The sequence below is a fragment of the Fistularia commersonii genome, chromosome 23 (genome assembly GCF_037954325.1).
Source record: "Fistularia commersonii isolate RoL2024-O1a breed Wild chromosome 23, RoL_Fcom_v1.0, whole genome shotgun sequence".
Classification (NCBI taxonomy): Eukaryota; Metazoa; Chordata; class Actinopteri; order Syngnathiformes; family Fistulariidae; genus Fistularia; species Fistularia commersonii.
Genome location: NC_141306.1, coordinates 2,588,170 through 2,616,133, shown reverse-complemented (window position 1 = coordinate 2,616,133; position 27,964 = coordinate 2,588,170). Strand labels below are relative to the sequence as shown.

The 27,964-nt window shown below is 41.3% G+C and overlaps 2 protein-coding genes across 3 annotated transcripts in view; one reads left to right on the top strand and one right to left on the bottom strand.

The window, feature by feature from the left end:
* The window catches only part of mbd2 (methyl-CpG binding domain protein 2), a 95,845-nt gene that overhangs the window by 60,513 nt on the left and 7,368 nt on the right, over positions 1-27,964 (top strand). The window lies entirely within an intron of this gene.
* On the bottom strand, positions 451-27,717 carry LOC147220616 (lysozyme C-like). 2 transcript variants are annotated; one of them, XM_086170450.1, is made up of 5 exons: positions 27,580-27,717; positions 3,083-3,238; positions 2,198-2,359; positions 691-769; positions 451-618 (listed from the first exon to the last, which is right to left on the bottom strand). In XM_086170450.1, exons 2-5 carry the CDS (start codon positions 3,207-3,209, stop codon positions 552-554), a joined length of 435 nt encoding a protein of 144 aa, XP_086026576.1. In that variant the 5' UTR covers positions 3,210-3,238; positions 27,580-27,717; the 3' UTR covers positions 451-551. The 2 variants fall into 2 exon arrangements, with proteins under 2 accessions (XP_086026576.1, XP_086026575.1); XM_086170449.1 differs by lacking the exon at positions 27,580-27,717 and having other exon boundaries at positions 3,083-3,343.

The window sequence follows — 27,964 nt, the reverse complement described above, 5'->3', positions numbered from 1 at the left end:
CTCCAGGAAATGTACTAAAATGGAATTTATAGAATATTCTGTGTTAATGCAACCTTTGAATAGTGCACTGATAGCAATTGCTAAGTACTGCTACGAGGCTAATACAGTGATACTAATAATAGGCCTAGCTTTTACAAATACTTTAAAGTAAAATAAAATACAATTAACAAACAAATAAACTATGCTTTAGAATTGTTATTACATAATGCACCATGTTATTACATTTCCAAGGGAATAAAAAAGTTGCAAGTGCATTTTGTAATAATCTTCTCAATATGTAATATCTTATTACACAATGCGGCAAAATTTATTTACAAAATGCGTCGGGGCAGTTTATTACAAAATGAATCGAAAAAGTTATTACATTTTGGACGTTTATTTCAAAACGCACCGTTATTACAAAATGCTGGCTCAACAAACGCATAAAAAAGGCAAACAAATCCTCAAGAGTGTGCTGCATGATCCACTTTTATTTCATGGTTCAGAAATTCAAAATGGGAAAAAAAAAAAGACGGGCGTCCGTCCGGTTCCTCGCTCGTCGCCCCTTCGGATTAAAGACCGCAGTCGGAAATGTAGGATGACACGTCGCGGTCTTTGCACTGTCGCTGCCAGCCCACCCTGAAAACCAGAAGGAAAGGTATCGGTCGTATTTCCTCGCGTTTCGGCGTCCGATAAACCGCTTCCACTCACCAGGCCGCGATGCCGTTGGGATCCCTGACGACACGCTTGGCGCATTGGATGGCGGCGCCGACTTGATCGAGCAGGAGATCTGCAGAAAAAAAATCCAGATTTATAAAACGGTCGACTCGCGGGTTTTATCGGAGGGAATGTTTCCTTCCGCGTGAATCCCGGCGCGAAGCGAGCGAGATGATGAATAACCCAGCTGTACTATTTTACAGCTGCTTTCAGTTTCCCCGCTTCTCTTTTGTTCCCCGCCGTCTCGGTTTCCACCTCCTCCTGAGAGAAACGCTCGTCTAGTCGGCCGCTGAACATTTTTCTCCGCTTTTTTCGACTTTGCAGGTACCGAGTCGTGAAGCGCGAACGAACATGTAATGTGTTTTGATGCACCTCTGAAGTTCTCGCATTCGAGATGTAACTCGACCTCGTGGAACTTTGGCACCTCGGTCGCACCCGCTGTTTTTTTTCTAGATCCGTTTCCTTAGAATTTCGTAGCTTTCGGTAAACCGGCTAACAGCAGGAGACGATAAGGCAAGTGGCGACTTGAATGTCTTCGCTTGAAGACGTTTCAGTCCTTGTTAAGCCGTATTTTGTAATAACGGTGCATTTTGTAATAAACTGCCGCATTTTGTAATAAACCGCCCCAACGCATTTTGTAATAAATTTTGCCGCATTATGTGATAAGTTATTACATTTTGAGAAGATTATTACAAAATGCACTTGCAACTTTTTTATTCCCTAGGAAATGTAATAACATGGAATTTATAGAATATTCTCTGATAATGCAACCTTTGAATAGTGTGCTGATAGTAATTGCTAAGTACTGCTACTAGGCTAATACAGTGATGCTAATAATAGGCCTAGCTTTTACAAATACTTTAAAGTAAAATAAAATACAATTAACAAACTTATGCTTTAGAATTGTTATTACATAATGCACCATGTTATTACATTTCCAAGGGAATAAAAAAGTTGCAAGTGCATTTTGTAATAATCTTCTCGATATGTAATAACTTATTACATCATGCGGCAAAATTTATTACAAAATGCGTCGGGGCAGTTTATTACAAAATGCGGCTTTATTACAAAATGCTGCTTTATTACAAAATGAAACGAAAAAGTTATTACATTTTGGACGTTTATTACAAAATGCACTGTTATTACAAAATGCGGCTCAACAGTCGTCATCTGAGAGGCTTCTTCACTTCTAATGACCTGTTGGGAGTTTCTGAATAAACAGCCAGGGATTGTGGGCGGGTCTAGATTATGGTGGCTTGCGATGCAAAAGGCAGAAACTAGATTAAAGCGGGTTTGTATGCTAATGGGGGCGTCGCTAGGTGGTGACAAAGGTACAACTTTTGGGGGTTTACCCGACGACCCCGGCGGTAATATTCAGAAATTCCCCACAGGTCATTAGAACTGAGGAAACGTCTTCAAGCCAAGAAATTCAAGTCGAGAAGATTTTGATAAGGATGAGGCAAGTTATTCCAGTTGTGTTCTGTCACGTCTTTTGACTTACTGCTGCAGGGGATGCCGCAGGCATTGACCGATCCGGGGGTTCGTCCGTCCTCACACCACCAGCGGCTGTTGATCTGGAAGATGCCGTAGTCGGTGGATCCGTCGGTGTTGCGGTTGGTGGCTTGGGTGTTGTAGTTCGACTCCGCCTGGGTCAGGCAGACCCCTGCGGAGAAACAAAACAACCGATTAGCACGGCTAAAACAGTCCACCTTTTTATTTCTGACCCCCGATTGACACTCCCGGTGACAAACGAGTACGTTTGATTATGCGCCTTTTTTATGCTAATTTTAGCTAGCATGTACCTGAGACACGCTACTTAGAGCAGGGGTGGGCAAACCACATCCGGCCCATCGGTCGTTTTAATCCGGCCCGCCAAAGATTGGCACGGAATTCATACTTGATTTGAATGATTGAATGTTTGGATCAATGAATGTGGGAGCTCGAAACGAAGATTATTTCATTTTTATAGCTACTTGAGAATTTTCCTGGGTTGAATGACACAGATTGACTCTGTGATTTTAGCCTTCGCCGTGGACGTACTGACACACATGAATAAGCTGGACATGAAGCAACAAGGGAAAAACGGGTTTGCGCATGAAATGCAAGCAAACGTCAGAGCTGGTTTTATTTTTAAAATTAAATATCAGACTAGTCTGATATGTACTGTTAACAAATGCATTGTTTTTTTTTATCATATGTATCATATCTTGCGCTGACCTGGCCCGTCTGTTAAATTTTAAAGTCAATGCGGCCCCTGATCCGAAAAGTTTGCCCACCCCTGACTTAGAGAAACTGCATCGGCAGTAACAGGATTACGGTACGACTAGATTGGTGCAATTTACTAATTTGACCAAGAGAAAACAAACAAAGAAGCGGCGAGACTTACAGTCCGCTAGGCTGACTTGCTGATAGCCGTCCATCCCAGCATCCTTCAGCACTCTTGCCCATCCGCAGCGACTGAAGACTTTGGCGCTGGCCACGGAGGCCAGCAGCAGGACCAGCAGGCACCTCATGACGGATTCTCAAAGGAGGTTTCGAACACCTGCGGACGAGGAGTCGCTTTTAAATAGCCGTCGATCCCGGTTTGCACTCTGACGCGCCGGTCGGGCAAAGAAAACTGTTTGTCCAGGAGGTCCGGCCAGATGATGCAGCAACTCAGCTGCCCCAGTGGACTTTTATCTGAGGCAAAAGTTTCTGTTTATTTTCCTTATTTTGCTTTTTTTTCCAGGTTTGCGCTTTTGTCACGTCTAAGTTTCCTAACTTTTCTCCATTTTCGTGGCACGCCAAAGTGCCCGTGCGTTTATGGCTGAACGTGAAATCCAGCGCTTGGACACCGCAAGGTGACAAAGAGTCATACAAGTACGGTAAAAGGGCGCAGCTTGAAGAGCGATTTACCACAACTTCTGTCACGATGCAGACCTCGGGCAACTGGTACCTTTTATACGATTCATTCATTCTCCGTTCTGGACTCGAGTTTCTTCACTTGAAGACGTTTCACCCCTCATCCCAGAAGCTTCTTCAGTTCTGACAGTTATTTTCGGAAACTCCCCCGCGAGATTTCGACAAGAATTCCCCATAACCTCGAGGACTTTGAGAAGCTCCGCTGTCGAACCGTAAACATATTTGTGCTCTGATTCTGTGCGGAAAGGAGACGTAAAAACGGCATCCTGGGATTGAAAAAGCGAAGCATTTACAGCATAAATATCGGAATCCATTGGAAATGTATTCCCTCATTCATTCATTCAGTCATTCATTCATTGTCGGGTTGCAGGAGGATTTGAAATAAATAGAATATAATAGAAATGTATTCATCCCGAAGGAAATTCTTTGGCCGGAAGAGTCCAACATTGCATATATTCATTAGAAATATGATATTAATGTTTTCGCTGTCAGGTTTCCTTCTCTCAGAAAAGGGAGGAGTTTTATAGTTTGATGGCCACAGGTAAGAAAGATGGAATTGGAAGACCAAAGAGAAGATTTATGGAAGATTTTTAGCTGGTGTGAGAGAGGAGGATAGAGAGAGTAGGGTTAGATGGAGAAGGTTGATTCACTGTGATGACCCCTGAAGGGAAAAGCCCAAAGGAGAACAAGAATTTGTCACAAGGGTGCAGGACATGTATGACTGAGACAAAGTGATGATTGAGATGGTTTGGGAAGGAACACTCATCTGGAGGGGAGAGGAGGATACAGAACAGATCCGGGCATTTTCGGGCCCGTTTTGCTTTTTTTTTTAACAATTTCTTTGACTATTTTAACTAGTATTTTCAATCAATATCGAATTCAGAAACCTCTCATTTTTTTCCGTCTGTTTAATTTTGTATGGACGATTACATGCAAAATAATATCGGTACATATATATGATAATTACTGATTTGAAATTGAAATAAAATGAGTTGAAATAAAATGCCAAAAAAAAATCAAATTTTCATTTTGTTCTATTGGCCCGCCAGACAAAATAATTGCCCACCGCCGATACAGAAAATAAAGATGGAAAAGTTTGATTCGCCGCGGCGACCCCTGAAGGGAAAGACGGAAAGGAAATCCTCGGTGGTCTCAAATCTACGACTTCAGGACGGCATGCAAGGGTTGGGAGGTGCTGTCGCTGCTACTGAGCAGCTTCTTCGGCATCCTCCTCTGCTAACAAGTCCAATTCTACTCCCAGGACGGAGTAGAATTCCTGATAAGCTTATTTAGTCTGGTAGCGTCAGCTGCTGCTGATGCAACAGCCAGTTTATTTTTGAGGCCGGGCGAGAGGTTGGGGTTCATCCTGGATCGGTCGAAAGGCAGCTTATAGAAACCTACGACCGCTCTGATTTCTAGAATTTTCACATCATATATAGAAGGGGTCTCAGACTCGCAGCCCTTGGAACAATATTTTGTGCCCCCCCCCCCCCGCTTAAAATCAATTATTTGTGTTAGTTCGGCCCGGTTTTATACAGTGGGTTTCAAAAAAAAAAAAAAGGAAGTAACTTTGCAATGTATTTTTAGCTTCAAAATTTGAAAAAAAAAAAAAAGAAAGAAAAACCACAAAAACGATAGAAAAAAAAAAACAAAAAAAAAACTCGGCAAAATTAAAAAGATCGGTTTAATAACCAGAATAGCCACCATTAGCCTTGTAAACATTAAACCTCCTCTTATTCATGCTAACAATCCATTTTCTAACAAATTCTAGTGGCAAATTTTCCCTTTTAACACAAGAATATTTTCAGGGTGTAATTTCATCAATTCTTTTTTAATATTGATTTTTAATTTTTTATTCGTCATGTATTTTTTTTAGAGGAACAGTTCATTACATATAAAGATTTTTTTATAATTTATAATTTTTTTGATAATTTTTCCCGTTTACCTCCTAGTCATACAACCAATATCCTTCAGCTTTCTTTCAACCGTGGGAAGAACTTGAGGAACCCGGAAGAAACATGAAAATGGAAAGAAGCAAAACGTGGAAACTCCACCCAGAAACGCAATCCAATCAGGGACCTCGTTGCTGTGAGGCGGAAACGCTAACCACCGTTAGCATGTAGCAAAAATCCAGTTTATAGCCATTGGAAGACCTGAACCTCTACAGATTGTCGTCTTGATCCCTCTAATGCTGGATTTTCTTTTCGTTCGCCCGATGAGCTGTGTTAACGGTAACCATGGCAACCAACCCCCCCCCCCCCCCCCCTCCTCCTCCCCGACATCCTCGCAGATCCGATCCGGACGGAGCGGAGATTTAATCATGTGAAATCATCATCTCTTGTGACCGCGGGAATTAACCGATCAGCTACTGCGCGAGCTAATTAACTGAATCTTAGCACTACAGCGCCGGATTAAACGGACAATGTACTTGGGAACACGGAATACAGAACACGAGTTCTTGTATCGTGCCGCTTGATTAAAAAAAAAACAAAACTTTTTTTTTTTTTTTTTTAATTTTGGTAAACGTTTCAAACGAGAAATTCCGAATTTGAGTAATTGTAGCCCAGACGTGAGCTAAATTATCTTTCGACTGCCGAGGTTTGACATTTTCATTTTGGCCCGTGACTTGCTGTTGTAACACTGTCTGAGATTGATTTCCACCTCGCAGCCAGAAATCTGTTTATCATACCGATGAGGTATCGCAGATTTTTTTTTTTTTTTTTCTTTGCCGACGCAGAACGCTGACATTTCAGCCCGCGGCTCAGGCGCCGTGGAAAACCGACAAATCGGAAGTAATGGATTGAACTTTACGCTTTCACAGTGCCGGCGTTCGGAGCTCGACAAACATCGCCCGATCCTCGACTCTTGAACGGTGAAGTTGTCATCACACACCCTCGACAAATTAGTCGTTTTGTAAGCGCTGCATCCTGGCCGTGTAATAATAATAATAATCATTTTCCGACGTCGGAATCCAATCACGGACCTTGTTGCTGTGAGGTGGAATTGCTAACCACCGTTAGCATGTTGTGAAGCAGCTCATTGTATACGCTTCAGAAACCGGTTTGTTGCCGTTGGATCGCCGGCGTTTGAACGCTGAAGTTGTAATAATATGCTGTGACAAATGAATACTTTGACAAGTTGTTCATCTCGACCATGTGAGAATAATTCCGTAATTTCTGGACTATCGAGCGCACCTGAATATTAGCCGCACCGGCTAAAAATAAATAAACAAATAAAAATAAATAAAATAAAAATAAAGAATAAAATAAACCAATTAAATAAAAACAAATAAATAACATAAATCCATTAAATAAAAATAAAATAAATTGATAAATCCAATGTGTACATATATAGGCCACATTATGAACTACAGGTGTCCATGTTGTAACATGAGAATTGACACTTTTAACTTTTAATTAAATACATACTGGTAACATCCACAAATATGTACTGGAAATGCGTTTGGCTAATGCTAAGATAGTTCTCGAAGCTAAGGTTGTAGCTCCTACACTTTCCCAAATGTGCGCAAAAATGATCTCATTCCTGAAAAGGCTCTTGGAACTGTTTGTAAACATTTTTTTATTTAACTTTTAATTAAATACACACCGATAGCATCCACAAATATGTGCTGGAAATGCGTTTCGCTAATGCTAAGATAGTTCTCGAAGCTAAGGTTGTAGCTCCTATACTTTCCCAAATGTTCGCAAAAATGGCCTCATTCCCAAAAAGTTTCTTGGAACTGTTTGGAAACATTTTTTTTCTTACTTTTAATTAAATACATACTGGTAACATCCACCACAAATACATGCTGGAAATGCTTTTTTCCAAACTGTGCCCATAACAGGCTGATGACAAAGAGTAATAATAAATGACCATTTTCTATCCCCGCTTTGTCCTACTTCGCCCTCTTGGTCTTCCTCCCGCGCACTAAAACCATTAAAACCTTCTTCTTTGGTGTTGGAATTGAACGGCCTCAGAATTTTACCGTAATTTCCTCGGTCCGATGCGACGAGGCGAAAGGTTTCGGCGGCACGAAGGTCGTTAGCGCCCCCCTCAAAAAAATCCGCAAAAATTAGCCGCTCCGTCGTTTAATTCCGGAAATTACAGTTTCTCTTTTCCGCCGCTGGTTTGCGATGAAAACATCCCACCATTATTTAAAAAAATTGGATTTATATATATATATTTCAAGCTGCAAAATCTGATTTCCAGTACGCTTGCATGGAGACATACAACTGTTTGCTCTCTCTTGACATAAAGCATTATTGGTTATTATTTACTAACTCGATTATTTTTCTCCGACAGCTTTTAGCGTGTTAGCAGAACGATGACGATAGAAACATCCAGGCGTCCATCACACGTGTCAGAGCCGAGCGTGAAAACGCCAGAATGTGACGCTTCCTGTCACTGCAGCTTCTGTTCGCAGAGCTTTTATCATACAGAGCTGTAATAGTCCCAGTCGTAGCCTTAATGGAGTTCCTGAACTCCATTTACCGCTTTAACTTTCTCAATTCATTTGTGGCTCGGTGGTTTCAGGCTGGTCTTCATCAACCTGCATCCCCAACCACCTCCTCCCCGCCTCCGTTCCTCCGTCTCCTCTCAGACCCGAAGCGCAGAACAAGTAGCGAACGCAATTAATCAGCCCGCCGAGGGAAGGCGGTCGGATCAATTAATCTGCGCGCATAAGACAGAGGCGGCGATGGATTCGAAACGTTGGAAAACAGGGTAAACAATACGCGGCCAGGTGGAGATGAGACGCTTCGTATTCACGAGGTGTGAAGATCTCACAGGAAACCCAGAATCAAGCCGGATTTGTAAACATCCCTTTAGGACGTTGATTCGTTTAAACCGCGGTCGGTTATGATTCCTCTTCTTCTTACAGATGAAGACAGAGTTGAAAAATCCATGTGGTTTTTAAAATCCTGAATGGTTTTCAGGACAGAAGGACACGCCGTGAACTTGGCGATCACTGTATGCAGACGATACACGACTGTTCATCTCCTGATAATAGCTTCTTATGATAATAATAATTATGATAATAACTGTTCTCCCCTGTGTTGGAGGGGCTGTGGCATAACGGGGGACTTTTCCCCTAAACTGATGAAATTCTGGGAAGAGGTAAAAAAAAAAAACAAATAAGTGAGTAAGAATCCACAATCCAATATGTCTGCCAAAGGGGCCGAAGGTTTCAAGCGAGAAGTTTTCTCAAATGAGGTGCCCACCTTGTGGAAAAAGTGCCTAAAATATGAACCCATCAGGGCATGGAAGAGATTTATATGATTGTTGGAGGATCAATAATCCAGTCTGGCTGCAGTGGAAAGAAGGAGGCGATATTGGAATATCACACAGGATTAATGGAAAAGTTAATGAGTTGCAGTGTGGATTTAAACTGACGGCGTTCCAGAAATAACAAAAAAAAAAAAAAAAAAATCGGAATCGGAACACAAATGTGTACGTTTGATTTTTTTCCCGCCACTTCTAATCCGACTAATGCGACTTAAATCCGAATATTTGACCGGGCTGAACGTTCACACAACGGAGACGTTATTTTTATTTTTTAACGTCACATATTCAGTCGTCTCGGCCATTCGTTTTGCTTTTCTTTTTCATTTACCTTGATTTTTTTTCTAAACCCATAAAGGACGACATCTTCGTTAAAAGCTCCCCCCCCGCCACCCATAAAACACTCGGCTTTTGTGTTATTTTTTTTTTCCACCTTTCCTTCAGGGCACTTATCGATTGCTGGAAACTTCCCCAGACATCCGGTTGACTAATTTAACCTTGTTGTTTTGATTTCATAGAACTTTGTTTTTTCAGTGGAAAGTTTGCGAGGCCCTTTCGAGAACGTCAGCTTTATATTCGCGATTATGTAGAAAATTCAAGTAGGTCGAGAAGAAACGCACATTTCTCGACGGATGGTTGCGTTGCCATCAAAGACGACGGCTTTTTTCCTGCTCTCTGATTGGTCGATTTATTGTCCGAATGAAATGCAACTACGATCATCTCTGTGCTGAAATGATGGATGGATGGATCTTTATGTAACTCCCAATTCTGTTTGAAGTTTTATAACATGCTACTGCAGTGCATCTATCTATCTATCTATCTATCTATCTATCTATCTATCTATCTATCTATCTATCTATTTTGGAAGAGGGAAGTCTGGGCCTCTGCTGTAGCGGGTGATGGATAGAAGGATGGATGGATGGATGGATGGATGGATGGATGGACGGATGGATGGACGGACGGATGGAGGTAGCTCAGTAGCTTGCTATTTGCTAGCTAATTAGCTAGCTAGTGGCGTCTGGTCCTCCCTGCTTAAGCTGCCGGTGACTGGATGGATGGATGGAGATGACAATCGAATGAGATAGCGAGCTAGCTAGCAAGAGAGATAGCTATCCAGTTAGCTATATCATTCTCACTAGATGCTTCAACCCAACCGAAAGTCCATCAAGCAGCAGAAGATGGATAGATGGATGGATGGAGGTAGCGAACTAGCTTGCTATTTAGCTTGCGAGCTAATTAGCTAGCAAGTGGCCAGGGAGAGGGAAGTCTGGACCTCCCTGCTTAAGCGGCCAGTGAATGGATGGATGGATGGATGGATGGATGGATGGATGGATGGATGGATGGATGGATGGATGGATGGTTGGATGGATGGATGGATGGATGGATGGATGGATGGTTGGATGGATGGAAAGCATCTCACATCAGAGCAGCAACCTGTCACTCTTTCTAAACACACTTGCACACGTCAGCCTTCCGTGTATCTTGTGCCCGTTTCACATGTGATGCAAGAAGGGGAAGCCGTTGCTAGGGGTTACGTGACGACGTCCCCCAAAATAAGCTAATTTTGACAAATAGGCAGCATAATAGGTGATTTTGAAATCGCAGTACGCGTGACGGTTAAATCGAATTACACGTACCAAAGTGTGTGTGCGTGTGAGTGTGTGTGTGTGTGTGTCTGGGAATGGGGTTGAAGTGTGTTAAGCAGCAAAAGCAGAGGATGATGTCAAAAACCCACGGGAGAAGAAGAAAATACATATTTTTTTTGTTTTGTTTTCCCTTTTTACCACGTGGGATTCTCAATGCAAGACCAGAAATGTGAGAACGCGTCAGATATCTTCCAGCTCTGAAGAAAGCAGGAGGACACACGTAGGTTCCCGTTTCTTTGATTTATCAAGCCGCTTTTGTTCGGAAACAAAAGCCCGGAGATCCTCGGCTTGTCGCCTCCCGTGGATCCCGGATCGTCGGTCCAGTTCGGCCTCCGAAGCCTCTTATCGCGCCGCCCTCCAGTTTGGCAGGAGATTTTCTGAGGAACCTGATCGCGGGCCTTCCTGCATCCCTGAGCGCTTAGCGACGTTTATTTCGGTCGTTTTATGAAATGTTTAAAGGCTAAAGGTTGTGATTGAAGATGAGATTCAAATGGACCCCGAAAAGTGACGATTTCGACTCATTGATTCAGTATCAATACACTCTTAGTGACAGAATCAGGCTCAGAGTTTCCAATCTGTCACTGATATTTCGACGTACAACCATTCGCCCTCTCATTCATCTGTCATACAGAGACAAGCAACAATTCACCCTCATCCATGTCATATAAGGACATGCAGCAGTTCATCCTCTCATCTACACATTATATAGATGTGTGAAACCATTCACTCTCTCATTCATCTATTATATAGAGACAAACACATCCACCCTCCTATCTACGCATCATATATATACACGTACAACCATTCACCCTCTCATTCATCTGTTATATAGAGACATTCACCCTCTCATTCATGACATGTATATATACTTACAGCCATTCATCCTCTCATTCATCTGTTATATAGAGACATGCAACCATTCACCCTCTCATTCATGGCATTCATATACGTATATATATACACATATATATATACGTACAACCATTCACCCTCTCATTCATCTGTTATATAGAGACATACAAACATTCACCCTCTCATTCATGTATCATTTAGTGACAAAGACCATTCACCCTCTCATTCATCTGTCATATAGAGACAAGCAACAATTCACCCTCATCCATGTCATATAAGGACATGCAACAGTTCACCCTCTCATTCGTACGGTATGTCATGTTACGAAATTCAACAATTCACCCCCTCATTCTTCTGTTATATAGAGATGTGCAAATATTCACCCTCTCATTCATTTGTCATATAGAGACATGCAACAATTCACCCTCATCCATGTCATATGAAGAAATTCAACAATTCAGCCCCTCATTCATGTGTCTTGTAGAGAAATGCAAGCATTCACCCTCTCATCTACACATTATATAGATGTGTAAAACCCATTCACCCTCTCATTCATCTGTCATATAGAGACAAGCAACAATTCACCCTCATCCATGTCATATAAGGACATGCAACAGTTCATCCTCTCATTCGTACGGCATGTCATGTTATGAAATTCAACAATTCAGCCCCTCATTCATGCGTCTTGCAGAGACATGCAACAATTCACCCTCTCATTCATACGTTATATAAGGACATGCCAGCATTCACCCTCTTATTCATAGCATATATATATATATACATATATATATATATATATACACACACACATATATATATATATATATATATATATATAAATGTACAACCATTCACCCTCTCATTCATCTGTTATATAGAGACGTACAAACATTCACCCTCTCATTTGGAAATATAGGAATCGTAGTTTCTCCCTGCTTGTTTTCACCTGCGCCTGCCTTTATTTCCACTTCTCGCCAAAGGTTTCTATCAGTGATTTTATTTCTATATATTTCATATTTCAAAGTGTTCTCGTCTGCCCGTCACCGCCCAGCAAGCAGTAAACATATTAGTCAAAATATATTGATTTTACACTTAGAAGGGTAAAAATAAAAAAAGAAAAAGTTATTTCCTTGTAACCTTGCCTTTCTCCTTTTTTATTTAGATCTATCAACCGAATCTAAACAAAGTTAAATGGCCTTCATTTTCTGTTTTTTTATTTTTTTTATTCAAAGTATCGAATATCAGGCGGGGAAAAACCGAAAAACGTGGGAAAACGCAGGAAAAAAAAAAACACAGAAAGCACAAACAGGGAGGATATTTCTGTTTAACCCAGTGGGAAACAAGTTATTCCATTACTCATGTGCAGTTCATAATTCACTACACTCACACACACACACACACACACATGTGCACACACACACACACACACAGTCCAGCTGCACAATATTCATCTATCTTGTTTTGGGGGTTTGATGAGGCGTGCAATGCCCACTTCTCCGGCGGCCCCCGGGCCATATTTACACAACATAGTTCAAGCGACCCGCTTCCCCGTTGTGTTTCCCCGCGATCGGATCATGTATCACGGGAATGTTGGCGGGGAAAAAAAAAAAAAAAAAAAAAAAAAAATGGCTAGGGACGCCATCAAATATTCTTCTTTGGCTCCGGAGGCGGTTGGCGTTTCATTCCCCCCGAAAATAATCGTCGGCATCAATCGGGATCACGTCGCTACGAGGCCGCGATTTTGTCATGACTTTTGTGGCGCGAGAGAAATTTTCTGTTTCCTGAAGATACGTTTACTTAACGTGCAAATTTGAAGCGAGAATTTTATCCTTGAAATAGGTAAAAAAAAAAAAAAAAAAATCACGATACGAACACGAGAATAGACTTCATGACGCTTTAATTTTGTGCTTATTTTTTGTAATTTTTTTTGATTCTGTATTTTCCGCACTATAAGGCGCGCTGCATTATAAGGCGCATAGAATAGAAACGCATCCACCAGATCAGGGGTCGGCGACCTTTAACACCCAAAGAGCCGTTTGGAGTCGGTTTCCACAGAAATAAAACACTGGGAGACGCAAATTACTTTTTAATCTAAATAAAGGTAAATAAAGGTAGCGCTGATATATCGCTTTTTCTTACCTTTACACTTTGTATAAACAACTATATTTTGCCTACTTAGGGTTGAAATTCACGAGAAATTGTCGCCGTTTTGGCGTAAGGGTTAGAAAATTAATAAATATGATTTTATTTCAAAATTTCAGGAGCTTTCAATCTAGAACTAAAATTAGAAAAAACGAGTTCACAAAAATAAAATACACTTCGATAAAATACTTATTATTTATTTTTCCAAGCCACTCGGAGACGCAGTGTAACGATGAAAGGTTGCCGACCTCTGAGCCAGAGATGCTGCGCTGAAGGGAATGTCAACAAAACAGGCAGATAAGTCAGTCAGTCAGACACACACACACACACACACACACATATATGCACAGAAACACACAGAGAGTTACACACATAGACACACACACAAACACATGCAAACACACACAGACAGACACATGTACGCACAGAAACACACACACGCAGACACATGTACGTATAAAAACACACACACACACATAGAAATACACACACACGCACAGAATGACATACACACACCACACACACACATACGTACAAAAACACAGAAACACACACACAGAAACACACATAGACACACAAAGAAACACACACATATATGTACAGAAAGACGCACACATACACACACACAAACACACACACACATATACGTATAGAAACACACACACACACAAATAGAAACACACACACACTCACAGAATGACAAACACACACACATACCACACACACACATACATACAAAAACCCAGAAACACACACACAGAAACACACCTAGACACATACACACACGCACATATATGCACAGAAAGACACACACACACAGACACACACACACACACACACTCACACACACACACACACACACACACTGAAACACACACACACACACAGAATGACATACACACACACACACCACACACACACACATACGTACAAAAACACAGAAACACACCTAGACACAGACACAAACACACACACACACACACACACGCACATATATGCACAGAAAGACACACGCACACAGACAAACACACACACACTCAGAAACACAAACACACACATACACACACACAGAAACACACACACGTAAAGAATGACATCCACACACACGCACATACATACAAAAACACAGAAACACACACACAGAAACACATTTAGACACACACACACACACATACACATACACACAGGCACACACACAAACACATACATAGAAACACAACCAGACATTAAAGATATTAGATATTAATTTTGATATTAAATCTGGTTTTGTTCTCCAAACCTCCCCTCCTGCTCTTTCACACCATGAAACACCAGCGCTGCTGAGAGCGGAGTGTGTCGTGTCTCACACACACACACCGGACGTGGAAACGACCCGAGCCGAAGTCCAGCGACGAGACGATAAAAACGTTTGCGGCGAAACGCCGGAGGGAAACTTTGATTTGACATCGATGTTGGACGAAGCGTCGTCGACAACAGCCGGGAGAAAAACGTCTGCGCAAACACACTCGCACACACACACTCACACACACACACACACACACACAGGCTGATTACTGGCAAATGCGACAATGAGTGAAATATTTATTGGGGATTTACGCGATGGATAAAGCTCACGGAGCGCGGCCACCTCAAATATTACGGTGTAATTAAACATCCTCGACGTGACAGAACGTCTCATTTCGGGCGAGAGTTCAAATAATGAGTCGCTCTGCACATGTTTGAGGCGTGTTTGGCTCCATGGATGCAAAATTAAATTACATTTAGAATCATTACATGCTGTATTATGGCTTGTTGTAGTCGTTGACCGTGACGGTGTAAGGCAATGGCATTTTTATTTTAATTAACTGATTATTTATTATTTGATTATTCATGGTATACTGTATATTGTTCAATCATTCTGATTATGCTCATTATTAATAGCAATATTATTATTATTATAAGCATTGCTGTATTATTATTATTATTATTATTATTAGCATGAGCATGAGCATTAGCATTATATTAGCATGAGCATTTTTTAATTTTACTCACATTGATGTTATTGTTATTATCATTAATATTATTGTTATTGTAAGCATTGTTGGATAGATTTAGCATTAATATAATTCTTATCATTGTTATTCTTCTCATTATTATTACTATTATTAGCATTAGCATTAGAGTTATATTAGCTTGATTATTATCTATTTATCCGCACTGGCATTATTATTATTGTTATTATTATTAATATTGTAATCTTTAAGATAACTTTAATAATCACAATAATAATAATAATAATAGTAATAATAATAATAAGTATTATTATTATTATTATTATTTTAATTAATAATTAATTTAGTTTAGTTAATTTAGTATAATAATTAGAATATCGACATTCTGTGTGTATTATAATAATAATTATTATTTTAAATTATTATTATTATTATTATTATTATAAAATATAATTCCAAGACTTCCAACCATTCACTCTCATTCATATGCCTAATTTAGGTTGTCTTCTTATTAGTATTTATTTATTTATTTATTTACTTATTTATTTATTTATTCATTTATTGTCTTGTCTTGTTGCTTCCTCTCTGGAAAATCTAGATTTATTTTCAGATTCCTTGGAGGGTTTACCGGCCCCCTCAGCCGGGTGTGGAGTTCTACAAAAATACAAAAAAAAAAATTGTCTTTCATGCAACAGCAGGACCAGAGAACCTCCCTCTTCATCTCACCTGAAGCGCGAGACGTTTTGAAATGTCTGCGTTTTTTCTGGGCGGCTCCGGGGGAAAACGCGTGATATAATATTATGCTTACAGGCTGATCGACGCAAACCAGCCATGAAATTGCAGGGGCCGCCATCCCGGAGCCGCCGTCAATTTCGGCCTGTCAATCACTTCTGTCGGCCGTAAAATATCGCAGGGAAATTTCCCGGGTGACATAAAAGACGAGCGTTAGCGTGAAAAGCTACATACCCGGATGGCGCGTATGTATTTACGAAGATCATCGAGGGCGTTAAAACTGATTTCCGTCTAAATTTGTATTTCTGACTGATTTCTGTCGTTGCCTCCAGAGGTTTTGTTATTTCTATTCATTTTGTATTTCATTGTGCATCTTCCCAATGTGACGTCTGTGATGCTAGCAGCGTGCATTCATTTGTCCTCTCCATCCATCCATCCATCCATCCATCCATCCATCCATCCATCCATCCATCCATCCATCCATCTTCGGCTGCTTGATGGACTATTGGGTTTGTTAAAGCATCTAATGAGAAAGTTAGCTAGCTAGCAAGAGATCTCATTCGTTTGTCATCTCCAACCCATCCTTCCATCCATCCCTCTGTCCGTCCATCCATCCATCCATCCATCCATCCATTCACCGGCAGCTTAAGCAGGGGGGACCAGATGCCGCTAGCTACCTAATTAGCTGGCAAATAGCAAGCTAGCTCGCTACAACCATCCATCCATCCATCCATCCATCCATCCATCCATCCATCCATCCATCCATCCATCCATCCATCCATCCATTCAGTGGCAGCTTAAGCAGGGAGGTCCAGACTTCCCTCTCCCTGGCCACTTGCTTGCTAATTAGCTCACAAGCTAAATAGCAAGCTAGTTAGCTACCTCCATCCATCCATCTTCTGCTGCTTGATAGACTTTCGGGTGGGTTGAAGCATCTAATGAGAATGATATAGCTAGCTACACAAGTGTCTCTCTTGCTAGCTAGCTGGCTATCTTATTTGCTTGTCATCTCCATCCATCCTTCCATCCGCCCATACGTCCGTCCATCCGTCTGTCCGTTCATCGGCAGCTTAAGCAGGGGGGACCAGAGTTCCATCTCCCTGGCTACTAGCTAGCTAATTAGCCAGAAAATAGCAAGCTAACTAGCTACCTCCATCCATCCATCCATCCATCCATCCATCCATCCATCCATCCATCCATCCATCCATCCATCCATCCATCCATCCATCTTCTGCTGCTTGATGGACAATTGTGTTTGTTAAAGCATCTAATGAGAAAGTTAGCTACCTAGCTAGCTAGCTAGCAAGAGAGCTCGTTTGCTATCCCCAACCCATCCTTCCATCCATGCATTCACCGGCAGCTTAAGCAGGGAAGCCCAGACTTCCTCCCCCTGGCCACTTGCTAGCTAGTAAGCTAGCTGTATGCTATCCATGCATCAATCTTCTGCTGCTTGATGGACTATCCGGTGGTTTGAAGCGTCTTTGCTTCTTCATCTTAAAGATGTGCCTAGTAGTGTGCGTGGCCTACGACTTCCACCAATCACCTTCGGCAAAACACGGTTCCACGGTTCCAAATGTACCAAGAAACCATCTAAAGTGAACCGCATCCTCTTCCCAATAACGTTCCCCAACTTTAATTTTCATCCGAGGCTTTTATTTTTTTTTTTATCTCTCGTGAAAAAACACAACCCGAGAATTTAATTCCTCAAACCGGCTCCCGCGAATGTTTGGAAAACACGATTAATTAAATCATACGAAAGGTATCATTAATGCGCGACGACGCTTCCGAACCGCACGATCGGCGTCTGAACCAATGGAGATGGAGCCGCGGGGGGAGCGCACGGAGGCCCACGTGCACACTTATATGTGTGTGTGTGTGTGTGTGTGTGTGTGTGAAGGAACAGAATATGTCACTCCAGACTGTGCAGATGCCTTTCGCCTCCACAGTTTCTTAGAGACAGTGGACTCCTTTCTCTTCCGACGACTGTCACCGCCGCCGCCGCCGCCGCCGCCGCTTCTCCTTGTCCTCGCTCCGAGTGTCTGACACGTGGCGGCTTGATGAATGTTTGAACGCCAGTCGAAAAAAGTTATGAATAATCGTCTCGTTCTTTTTTTTTTTTTTTTTTTTCATTTCGGTTTTTAACCGCGAGCCGACTGAAATGGGAAAACTGTCTCGAATTAATCTCCCCGCCGCCGACGCTTGGCAGACGCGAGCCGGTGCAGAAGAAACGAAAAAAATGTGACGGCGAAAGGCCATCGGAGTCAAAACCGGAGGATCTAAAGCCGGGTTTGATCAAAAAAAAAAACACGACAGGGTGAAAGTTAAACCCGACATCGACGCACCGACCGTGAAACCCACTTCCTAGAAGCTACTCCGATGCAGGGGCTTTAGATAAGATCAACTTTATTGATCCCCCGTATGGGAAATTCTTTTGTCGCAGCAGCTCAACAGTTATAGTGTTGATAAATATGAATATAAATATAAGAAGGGAGAAAATTTGAAGATATCCAAATAAATAGACAGCAGAGAGAACAACAACTAAAACAAAGATTGATTGGACGCTTTGAGCATACAATATACACTGCTCCAAAAAATAAAGGGAACACTTAAAAAACACATCCTAGATCTAAATGAATGAAATATTCTTATGAAATACTTTGCTCTTTACACAGTTGAATGTGCTGACAACAAAATCACACAAAAATGATCCATGGAAATCAATTGTATCAACCCATGGAGGTCTGGATTAGGAATCACACTCAAAATTAAAGTGTAAAAACAAACTCCAGGCTGATCCAACTTTGATGTAATGTCCTTAAAACAAGTCAAAATGAATCTGTGTTGCTTCCTGAGTGGACACTATGATTTCACACAAGTGTGACTGACTTGGAGTTACATTGTGTTGTTCAAGTGTTCCCTTTATGTTTTTTGAGCAGTATATATCATGGGTACCAACACTTTTTTAGCTTGCGAGCTACTCTTAAGATGATCTGCCAGCAATAAAAGTGATTTATATACATATTTATCATATATATTTATGATATACATCTATATTTACACATAATAGACCCACACCAAGTATTCTTCATATTCAAAATATGTATGTTTACCTCGGATAACAGCATGAACATGTATGGCACAACACTGTTGTGTACATTTTTGTCCATTGCCTGATTGGCTGTACTCTATGTCAATCAAGTGCGCAAATTGCTCAGTTTGGATGGACGATAGCCTTACAGCTATATTTAATGTTTAATTTTTGTATGTCCAGTACAGTTTATTTTCAAAGGAAGGGCTCCGCAACTCGCGTTGCCTTTGCGGTCGACCGGTAGATCGGTATCGACGTGTTGGGTTATAGGCTACATACAAGAACAAGGAAAAGCCAAATTGACAACAAACGGACTCCCCGAAAGACAAGGACCAAAATTCTCATCCGAACCTTGTGGGGTCTGTTTTTCCAGCGTGTTTATCCAGAACAAATTTCCATTTTAAAAGGATGGAGTTTAGGTTCCCCGTCTCTGCGAGGACATTTTACGGCCTCAATCCCTTTGTAAAATGTCCTTGCAGATGGAGGGACCTCAACTCCATCCCTTTTAAAAGGGGAATTGTTGAATGCTATTTGTACATATGTGAAAAGTATCTGTTTCTTGGGTCTTTTCTCGAAACAAGATAATGTTAAAATGTCTAACAGGTGTAAAAACAAGAAAAAAAAAGGAAGGAATCAATCAATCACGTGATTGTTCCCTTTAAAAATGGCACCGCAATAAGATAGTACAGTGTTTCTCAACCTTTTTTGAGCCACGGTACATATTTTACATTAGAAAAATCACACGGCACACCACCGAATAAATATGTCAAAAACATTTTTTAACAAGTTAGAATGAAACCGTAGTCTAGATTTACTTAGTGTGAAATCTAATATATCTCATATCTGTAGATCCGTCAAGTTGCAATGCAAATTTTCCAGAACACTTTTTGGCAATTTCTGAAGACATATCATCAATATGTCTAGAAATGGTATTATTTGAGAGAACCGGCTATTTCTTTATCAACGCAAGAGCCAAGCATTTCTTCTACAATGATTTTCCCGGCAGGTAGTATTAATGTTTTGCTTCGGTGTGCGGCTGTTTGGATTTAGAGACGAGTTCAGCAACTTTATAGCAGCTTTCACTGCTTTCTCACTCGTCTTGGTGGTTTTCAACAACGCTGCCTGTTTGTTTACGCAGATACAAGTACCGTCATTTCCGGATGATAAGCCGCGACTTTTTTCACGTAAACAACACTGCGGCTAATATATTGACTTCGGGTGAGGGACGCTAACTAGCTTCACGCCGCTAAAACATTTATCCACATCACATCGGACCAATGGAATGACCGGGAAATTCTGAGTCCGTTCAGGAAGCGCGAGATAGCGATCGGCTAGCGGGTGCGGCTTATATTGAGGCGCGCCCAATAGTCCGGAAATGACGGTACTTTTTTTATTTTAAAAATGTATCACTCTGATACACAGATGCGAAGGTTAATTCACAACCCGTTGCCATGGAATGGACACGCTGCCCACATAGACATAGGAAGACACATTATTTGCGTTGGATAAAACATTTTTGGACCAATCAGGTGAAAGTTGGCATTTTTCCACGGCACACCTGATGATCTCTCACGGCACACTAATGTGTGGGAAACACTGACATAGTAATCATCCGAGAAAAAGCGTATATTTACGACAATACATTTCCTGTACTCTTTGTAAAATAAATTATCTTGGTTTGTTTTCAAACCATTTTTCTGAATGGATGAATCTGACATGTCGACAAACCGAGGTGATCGGTTGCCTGTATCCGACATCGGGAACAAAACATCGTTGATCTTGAAGTTCTCGGTTGTCCGAGTTATGGTGAATTCTTGTTGAAAATGTTCTCTCGGAGTTTTCTGGGATTTTAATGCAACTCCAACAACAAAGGGAGTGTTGCACTGTATGCGCGACAGGAAGAAGACAACATTTTGTTGGTCGTATTTCTTCCAATGTACATTAGCGCTAGCTACAATGCCTTTATTTGTGGAGCACTCTTGCTGTAAGAATTGATTTCGAACCTCAATTCAGTCGTTTTTTTTTTGATCCCATCCCGAACCGGGCAGCAGATGTGCTTGTTCTCTCGGATTACCGAATTTTCACAACCCGTACTAAAAGGCGCAGTTTCAGTTATGTCTGCCATTACTGTATTTAACACACACATAAGGCGCGCCTGATTATAAGGCGCGGGTTTTATATACAATCCACGCCCCCTTTAACGTTCTCATGGTGTCCTCTTCTACATCCGCCTTACAACAACAACACACACAAGCATACAAGTCTGCGTATTTAAAAATAGAGCGGGAGCTAAACTGAGTTTGGTATTCACATTTTTTATCATCATCAATCGAACCCATGGAAGTCCTCATCCTCTGTGTCTGATTTGAACATCTGCGCTAAATCTCCATCAAACATGCCAGGTTCACTTTCTTCACTGTCAGAGTCACTTTCCGTGCCGTGCGGCTCCTCGGGAATGATGCCGGCTTTTGCGAAAGCTGGAACAACAGTGCCGAGCTAACGTACAATTCGTCTCCAAGAAGACTTTTCGTACCCCGTTGTGCGTATCGCTACCGTGCTGGTCCCCTTCTTCTCCACAGTGTGACTCACCGGGATGTCGAAAGCGAGCGGCACCTCGTCCATGTTAGCGTTGCGGCTGGATGTGTTTGTCGGCCATGTTTTCAGGGTTGCTAAAACAACATGTTTTGCATAACTTACATTCCCGTTCTTTTATATACAATCAACGCCCACACTTCCCCCTATAACATTCTCATGGTGTTCTCCACTGCGTCCGCCTTACAACAACAACACACACAGGGCGCACTGCACTATAAGGCGCACTGCACTATAAGGCGCGCCGCGCATTTTGAAGAAAATCCAAGACTTTTATGTCCGCCTTAAAGCCGTGAAAATACGGTAATTAATTCCCTTCACTGCTTATCCTGCGCTCGAGACATGCAACCATTCACTCCCTCATTCACTTGTCCCATAGAGACATGCAACCATTTACCCTCTCAGTGCGAATAGGGCTCTGGTGGAATTGTCCGGAGGCGGTCCGTCCACTCAGATCTTCGCTGTGAGCGTCAGCGTCTGACGTGGGATGAGAATGCGGCGGGGAGGGAAAAAAAATACCCGAGGAGCGAGAGGGGCACAGTGTGGCCGGAGACGATAACAGCATCCAACGGGATGGAGAAGGGACCGAACCGGGATCGGGCGCCATTTAAGTTCACTTCAGCGATAACAGAGCTGAGACGAGGTCACGTGGCCGGTGGACCGGCGTTGCTCTTTATTAAATATCTGCGCCAGAAATAAACGCAGCAGGGGGGGATTATTGTGTTTTATTCATTCATTTATTTTCTTATGAGGGGGTCAATCCAATCCGGACCCAGACATTCCTAAGATTCCCCCGGAAATGAACCGGACTGGACGGCTGGCTGTTTTTTTTTTTTGCCACAGCGCCACGGCCGCCTTGACTCTTACTGTTTCTTAGTTTCTTAGACATTCAGGGCGTCCGTCCAAAGTGTTGTCATAACGACACTTTCTTTCTCAGCTTCCGCGCATTCGTTTTCGGTTTTACTTTGGAAAATCCAATCTCTTGAACGCTATGTTTGCTTTTACTTCCTGTTTTTTTTTTTTTTTTTTCGCCGAGAGCCGTTATCCACTCGTGTATGAGCCAGGAGACGGTTGGTGTGAATTATGAAACCATGGAAAAACTTCTGGGGTTGGAGAAAAAAATGTGACCTTTGGAGACCTTTGGAGTACCTCCAACCAGGAAGTTGGCGGTTCAATTCCCAACTCCTCCCATCTGTGGCGATACACTGAACCCCAAGTCGGTCAATAGCCTAGTTAGCATCTTGCTATCTAGCATGGAAGTTGCGGAAGTGCTAGGTAAGTGGTGCCCGTCTAAGCGGAGACCGTTCATCTCTGTCGGGATCTTCATCCTTCGTTCATTCAACTTTTCCGCTCTACTCTCGGTCAGGTGAAATGTTTGAGAAATCCCGAATAGGAAACTCGAAGACTGGACAAGAAGCGACACAGATGCCGATTTTTATTCTTTTTTTGCAGAGAAAGAACCGCTTAAAGGTGCCTCTGCACACATTAGGATTTATTTGAACGCCCCAAAGAAACACCTTTTCTTCAAAAAACAACTTGTACGTCATGACTACTGAAACATGCTAAGGTAGCATTAGCATATCTAGCTAAATATGGGTCAAATCCGAAAAGAACGGGCCAACAAGGACGTGCTGTTCACTGTAGTCAGTACAAGAGAAGGGATTCGGTTGTCGGATTCCGGTAACGGCTCAAGTAGCATTAGCGGCTCCCGATGGTGTCACATTTTGTTCTCTTAGATCCGCGTTTGGGCTCGATGACAAGCTCCAGCTTAGAATATTCCTGCCAAATTTTTTTTTTTTCCCCCGCCACATATCCAGTCCTCTCAGGTGGACTTCAGAAGGAGCTATGGCGAGGAATTTTTCTTTTTCTTAGTTTGTTCAAAACAGATCAACACAACGAGACGCCTGGTTTCCGCAGAAGCCCCGGGATTGTTTCGAGGTACATAACAAACAAACTCTCAGAATCGTCCAATTCTTTGTTTTTTTTTGACAACTGTTATGGAGCGAAGCCACCGGAGGTCTCATTCTCAGGGGATAAACTAAACAAGGCAACCTCCTGGTGCGGTATCTCAAATGTCACATGGGTGGAGTTGTATGCTCGCTGCGTTTTGTTGGAGTAGCTCATCAAGCAAGCTAGCTGGGTGTATTGTTGGAAAACATGCTAATAGTTCCAGGGCTACATTAGGCAAGTGGGCCTTGAGTTTGACACATGTGCTTCTAGATTTCCAAGTAGTTTGACATCAAATTTTTCAGTGTCCACAGCGACGTGAGGACCTATAACGGCAAGTAGAAGTAACACCGGAGTTGTATGCTCGCAGCATTTTGTTGGAGCACCTCATCAAGCAAGCAAGCTGGGTGTATTGTTGGAAAACATGCTAATAGTTCCAGGGCTACATTAGGCAAGTGGGCCTTGAGTTTGACACATGTGCTTCTAGATTTCCAACTATTTTGACATCAAATTTTTAAGTGTCCAAAGCGACGTGAGGACCTTTAACGGCAAGTAGAAGTAACACAGGAGTTGTATGCTCGCTGTGTTTTGTTGGAGTACCTCATCAAGGAAGCAAGCTGGGTGTATTGTTGGAAAACATGCTAATAGTTCCAGGGCTACATTAGGCAAGTGGGCCTTGAGTTTGACACATGTGCTTCTAGATTTCCAACTAGTTTGATATCAAATTTTTCAGTGTCCATAGCGACATGAGGACCTATGACGGCAAGTAGAAGTAACACCGGAGTTGTATGCTCGCAGCGTTTTGTTGGAGCACCTCATCAAGCAAGCAAGCTGGGTGTATTGTTGGAAAACATGCTAATAGTTCCAGGGCTACATTAGGCAAGTGGGCCTTGAGTTTGACACATGTGCTTCTAGATTTCCAACTATTTTGACATCAAATTTTTAAGTGTCCAAAGTGACCCGAGGACCTTAAACGGCAAGTAGAAGTAATACAGGAGTTGTATGCTCGCTGCGTTTTGTTGGAGCACCTCATCAAGCAAGCAAGCTGGGTGTATTGTTGGAAAACATGCTAATAGTTCCAGAGTACAAGCCTAAAAAGCGACGCTCGTCTCGACTCGAAGCCCGAGGATGGGAGCTCTAGAGCCTCTCCGACTGACAATGAGGGCTGTGAGTAGTCGACCTCCGGGGTGAAGAATACCTTTTATTGGCCCCGTAATCTGAAGAGCGCCGACGCCGCGAGAGCGGATCGGGCGGAACGAAGGAGTGACAACGGATGGAAAAGAACAAAAGGAGCAGAAGAAGAAGGAAGGGCGGCTCGGCCGAGGGGGAGGAAGGGCAGGTTGTTAATTTCGGAGCCGGTATCTCTGAGGCAGCAGAATCTTGGGGGGTCAGCAGGCCGCCTGCAGGACTTTTATACTGTAATAGACAACTCGACCCCGGGTCTCACCGGGGGTTCGCGCATTTAATAACGCTAAGATGTTCATTAGCACCGGGTTCCCGCGGTGGGGGTTGAGAGCCACAGACAAGGGGGAGGGTTAAACATTCCCCATGCATTTCAACACTCTTTCATTTTCTATTTATCCTTTTGCCCGATTGCCTAAAAATAACTGGCGGCAAACTTGTCTGCAGGTTGATCGGGAGTTTCGTCAGGGCGCGCAAGAAAAGCTGTGATTGAATTTAAAATCTTAAATGAAGGAAATTCAACTGATCCAAGTGAAAAGAACCAACCATTCAAAACCAAAATTAAAGTGGAATAAAAAAAAAAGAATTATTTAACCGGAGGGTACTGTTGAATTGTGACATCGACCGTGAATTCTCATTGGAGGATCGGATGACGATGATCATGTGACCTTGAAAAATATAACAATATAAATTAAAAAAACACATCAAATGCGAAAGATAAAAAAGAATTATTTAACTTGAATGTACTGTTGAATTACGACATTGACCATAAATTCTCATTGGAGGATTGGATAGCGATGATCATGTGACCTTAAAAATATAATAAAAAAATTTGCAATAAAATAAAAAGTATTGGATTAAATGAAATAAAACATCAAAAGTGAATGATAAAAAAGAATTATTAAACCAGAGTGTACTGTTGAATTACGGCATTGACACTAAATTCTCACTGGAGGATTAGATAGCGATGATGAGAAAATAAAATTATATAAATTAAATAAAATAAAAAGTATTAGAATAAATTAAATAAAACATCAAAAGCAAAAGATAAAAAAATAATAATTATTTAACAAGGGTGTACTGTTGAATTCCAACATTGACCCAAAATTCTAATTGGAGGATTGGATTGCGATGATCATGTGACCTTGAGAAATATAATCTGAATTAAAATACAATAAAACAAAGTAAAAAGCATTGAATTCAATTAAATAAGAAATAAAAAAGAGAAAGATAAAACAAAATTATTCAACTGGAGTGTACTGTTGAATTACAACATTGGCCTTGAATTTTAATTGGAGGATTGATTAATGATGATCATGTGACCTTGAAAAATAAATAAAATTAAATTCAATTGAATAAAAAAATAAATAAAAATTAAATAAAAAATAAAAATAAAATACAAAAATAACATGTAATTAAAAATAAAAACCGATAGACAAAAAAAAGAATTATTTAACCGGAGCTTACCGTTGAATTGCAACATTGACCCTGAATTCTAATTGGAGGATTGGCTAATGGTGATCATGTGACCTTGACAAATATAATAAATTAAATCATTACAATAACAAAATTGTAATTCAAAATATTTAAATATAATAAAATAGCATTAAATTAAATTAAATAGCATTAAATTAAATTAAATTAAACTAAATCAAATTAAATGAAATTAAATTTGGGTGAAAGGGTGCTTACAACTGTGCTGCAATAATACTAAGAAAATCGGTTGAGCAAAATAATATTTTCAAAAATTCGGACGGTTCTTTGCAGATCATTCTGGACATGGCAGCCGTCACGAACACTTTAACGCCGGGGACTTTTGTGATTTACATGACTTTTTTTTTTTTTTTTTTTTTTTGCACAGACAGTCTCTGCCGCTTCCCGCGAAAAGACGGTTGCGATCCATGCGAAAGCTGCAGGCGATAAAACCCGGCCCGCGGACATCCTATAAAAACCCTCAAACCTCAAGGAGAAAATATATAACAAGGTTAACAACGGCGTCCCGGTGAACAAAACTAATCCATAACCGACGCCGGAGGGAGGAAACTAAAGCATTAGAAAGATGCTGATTAAAACCGCAAGATGATCTGTGAATAATATATGCTTACTCGTATAAAAATCAAAAAAAGGTCAGATGGGGTTTCTGAAGATAAGATAAGATAAGATAAGATAAGATAAGATAAGATAAGATAAGATAAGATAAGATAAGATAAGATAAGATAAGATAGTACTTTTTAGATAGGGGGAAATTCATTGTCACAGCAGTGCAACAAAAACCAAATCAATAAAAAATGAATATAAATATACAAGTGACAACAACAACAGCAAGGATTAAAATAGAATATAAAAAAAAAAAGAAAAAAAAAACAGCAGGGAGAGAATGGAGTGACAACAACAATAATAAAAAAAAAAAAAGTATAAATAAATAAATAAATAGATAATGGCCGGTCAGAGTTGTGTGCTGTCTAGACTGCTGTTGCACAGTCCGTGGGCGTTAGCTTAGCATGTTGTAGCATTTGTTAAAAACACTTACCGTGTGCGATGCGGAGAAAGAGCCGAAAACGTCGGGAGACGAATCCTTCGACAAGAATGTGCGAGGTGGTATTTATCGGTTCTCGTCGTTCCTGTTTTTTTTTTATTTTTTGCAAAACGGAAGAAGCACCGGGACGGATCCTGTTTTCTGTTCTCTTTTTTTTAAAAAGATGTTTATTTAGGCCTTTTTGCAGCTTTCATGGCCGAGAGGCGGGAGGTGTCAAAGACCTTCGCCCTCCCTTTTAAGCGTCATTTCGAGATATGCGACGTTCAGTCTCTGCCTGACATTTCACATTAAGCAGGGGTCGGCAACCCGCCGCTCTTTGAACCCTCTGATGCGGCGCCCGGTGGCTTTTGAAAATAATTAACGGGTATTTAATTAAAAT

What these genes read in the sequence shown, in the direction of transcription:
- LOC147220616 (XM_086170450.1), bottom strand. Translation starts at nt 3,209, where the DNA reads ATGAGGTGCCTGCTGGTCCTGCTGCTGGCCTCCGTGGCCAGCGCCAAA. An exon ending in CTGCGGCATCCCCTGCAGCA is followed by an intron (nt 770 to 2,197) that starts GTAAGTCAAAAG and finishes TTTTTTCTGCAG; the next exon opens with ATCTCCTGCTCGATCAAGTC. An exon ending in CCCAACGGCATCGCGGCCTG is followed by an intron (nt 619 to 690) that starts GTGAGTGGAAGC and finishes TCTGGTTTTCAG; the next exon opens with GGTGGGCTGGCAGCGACAGT.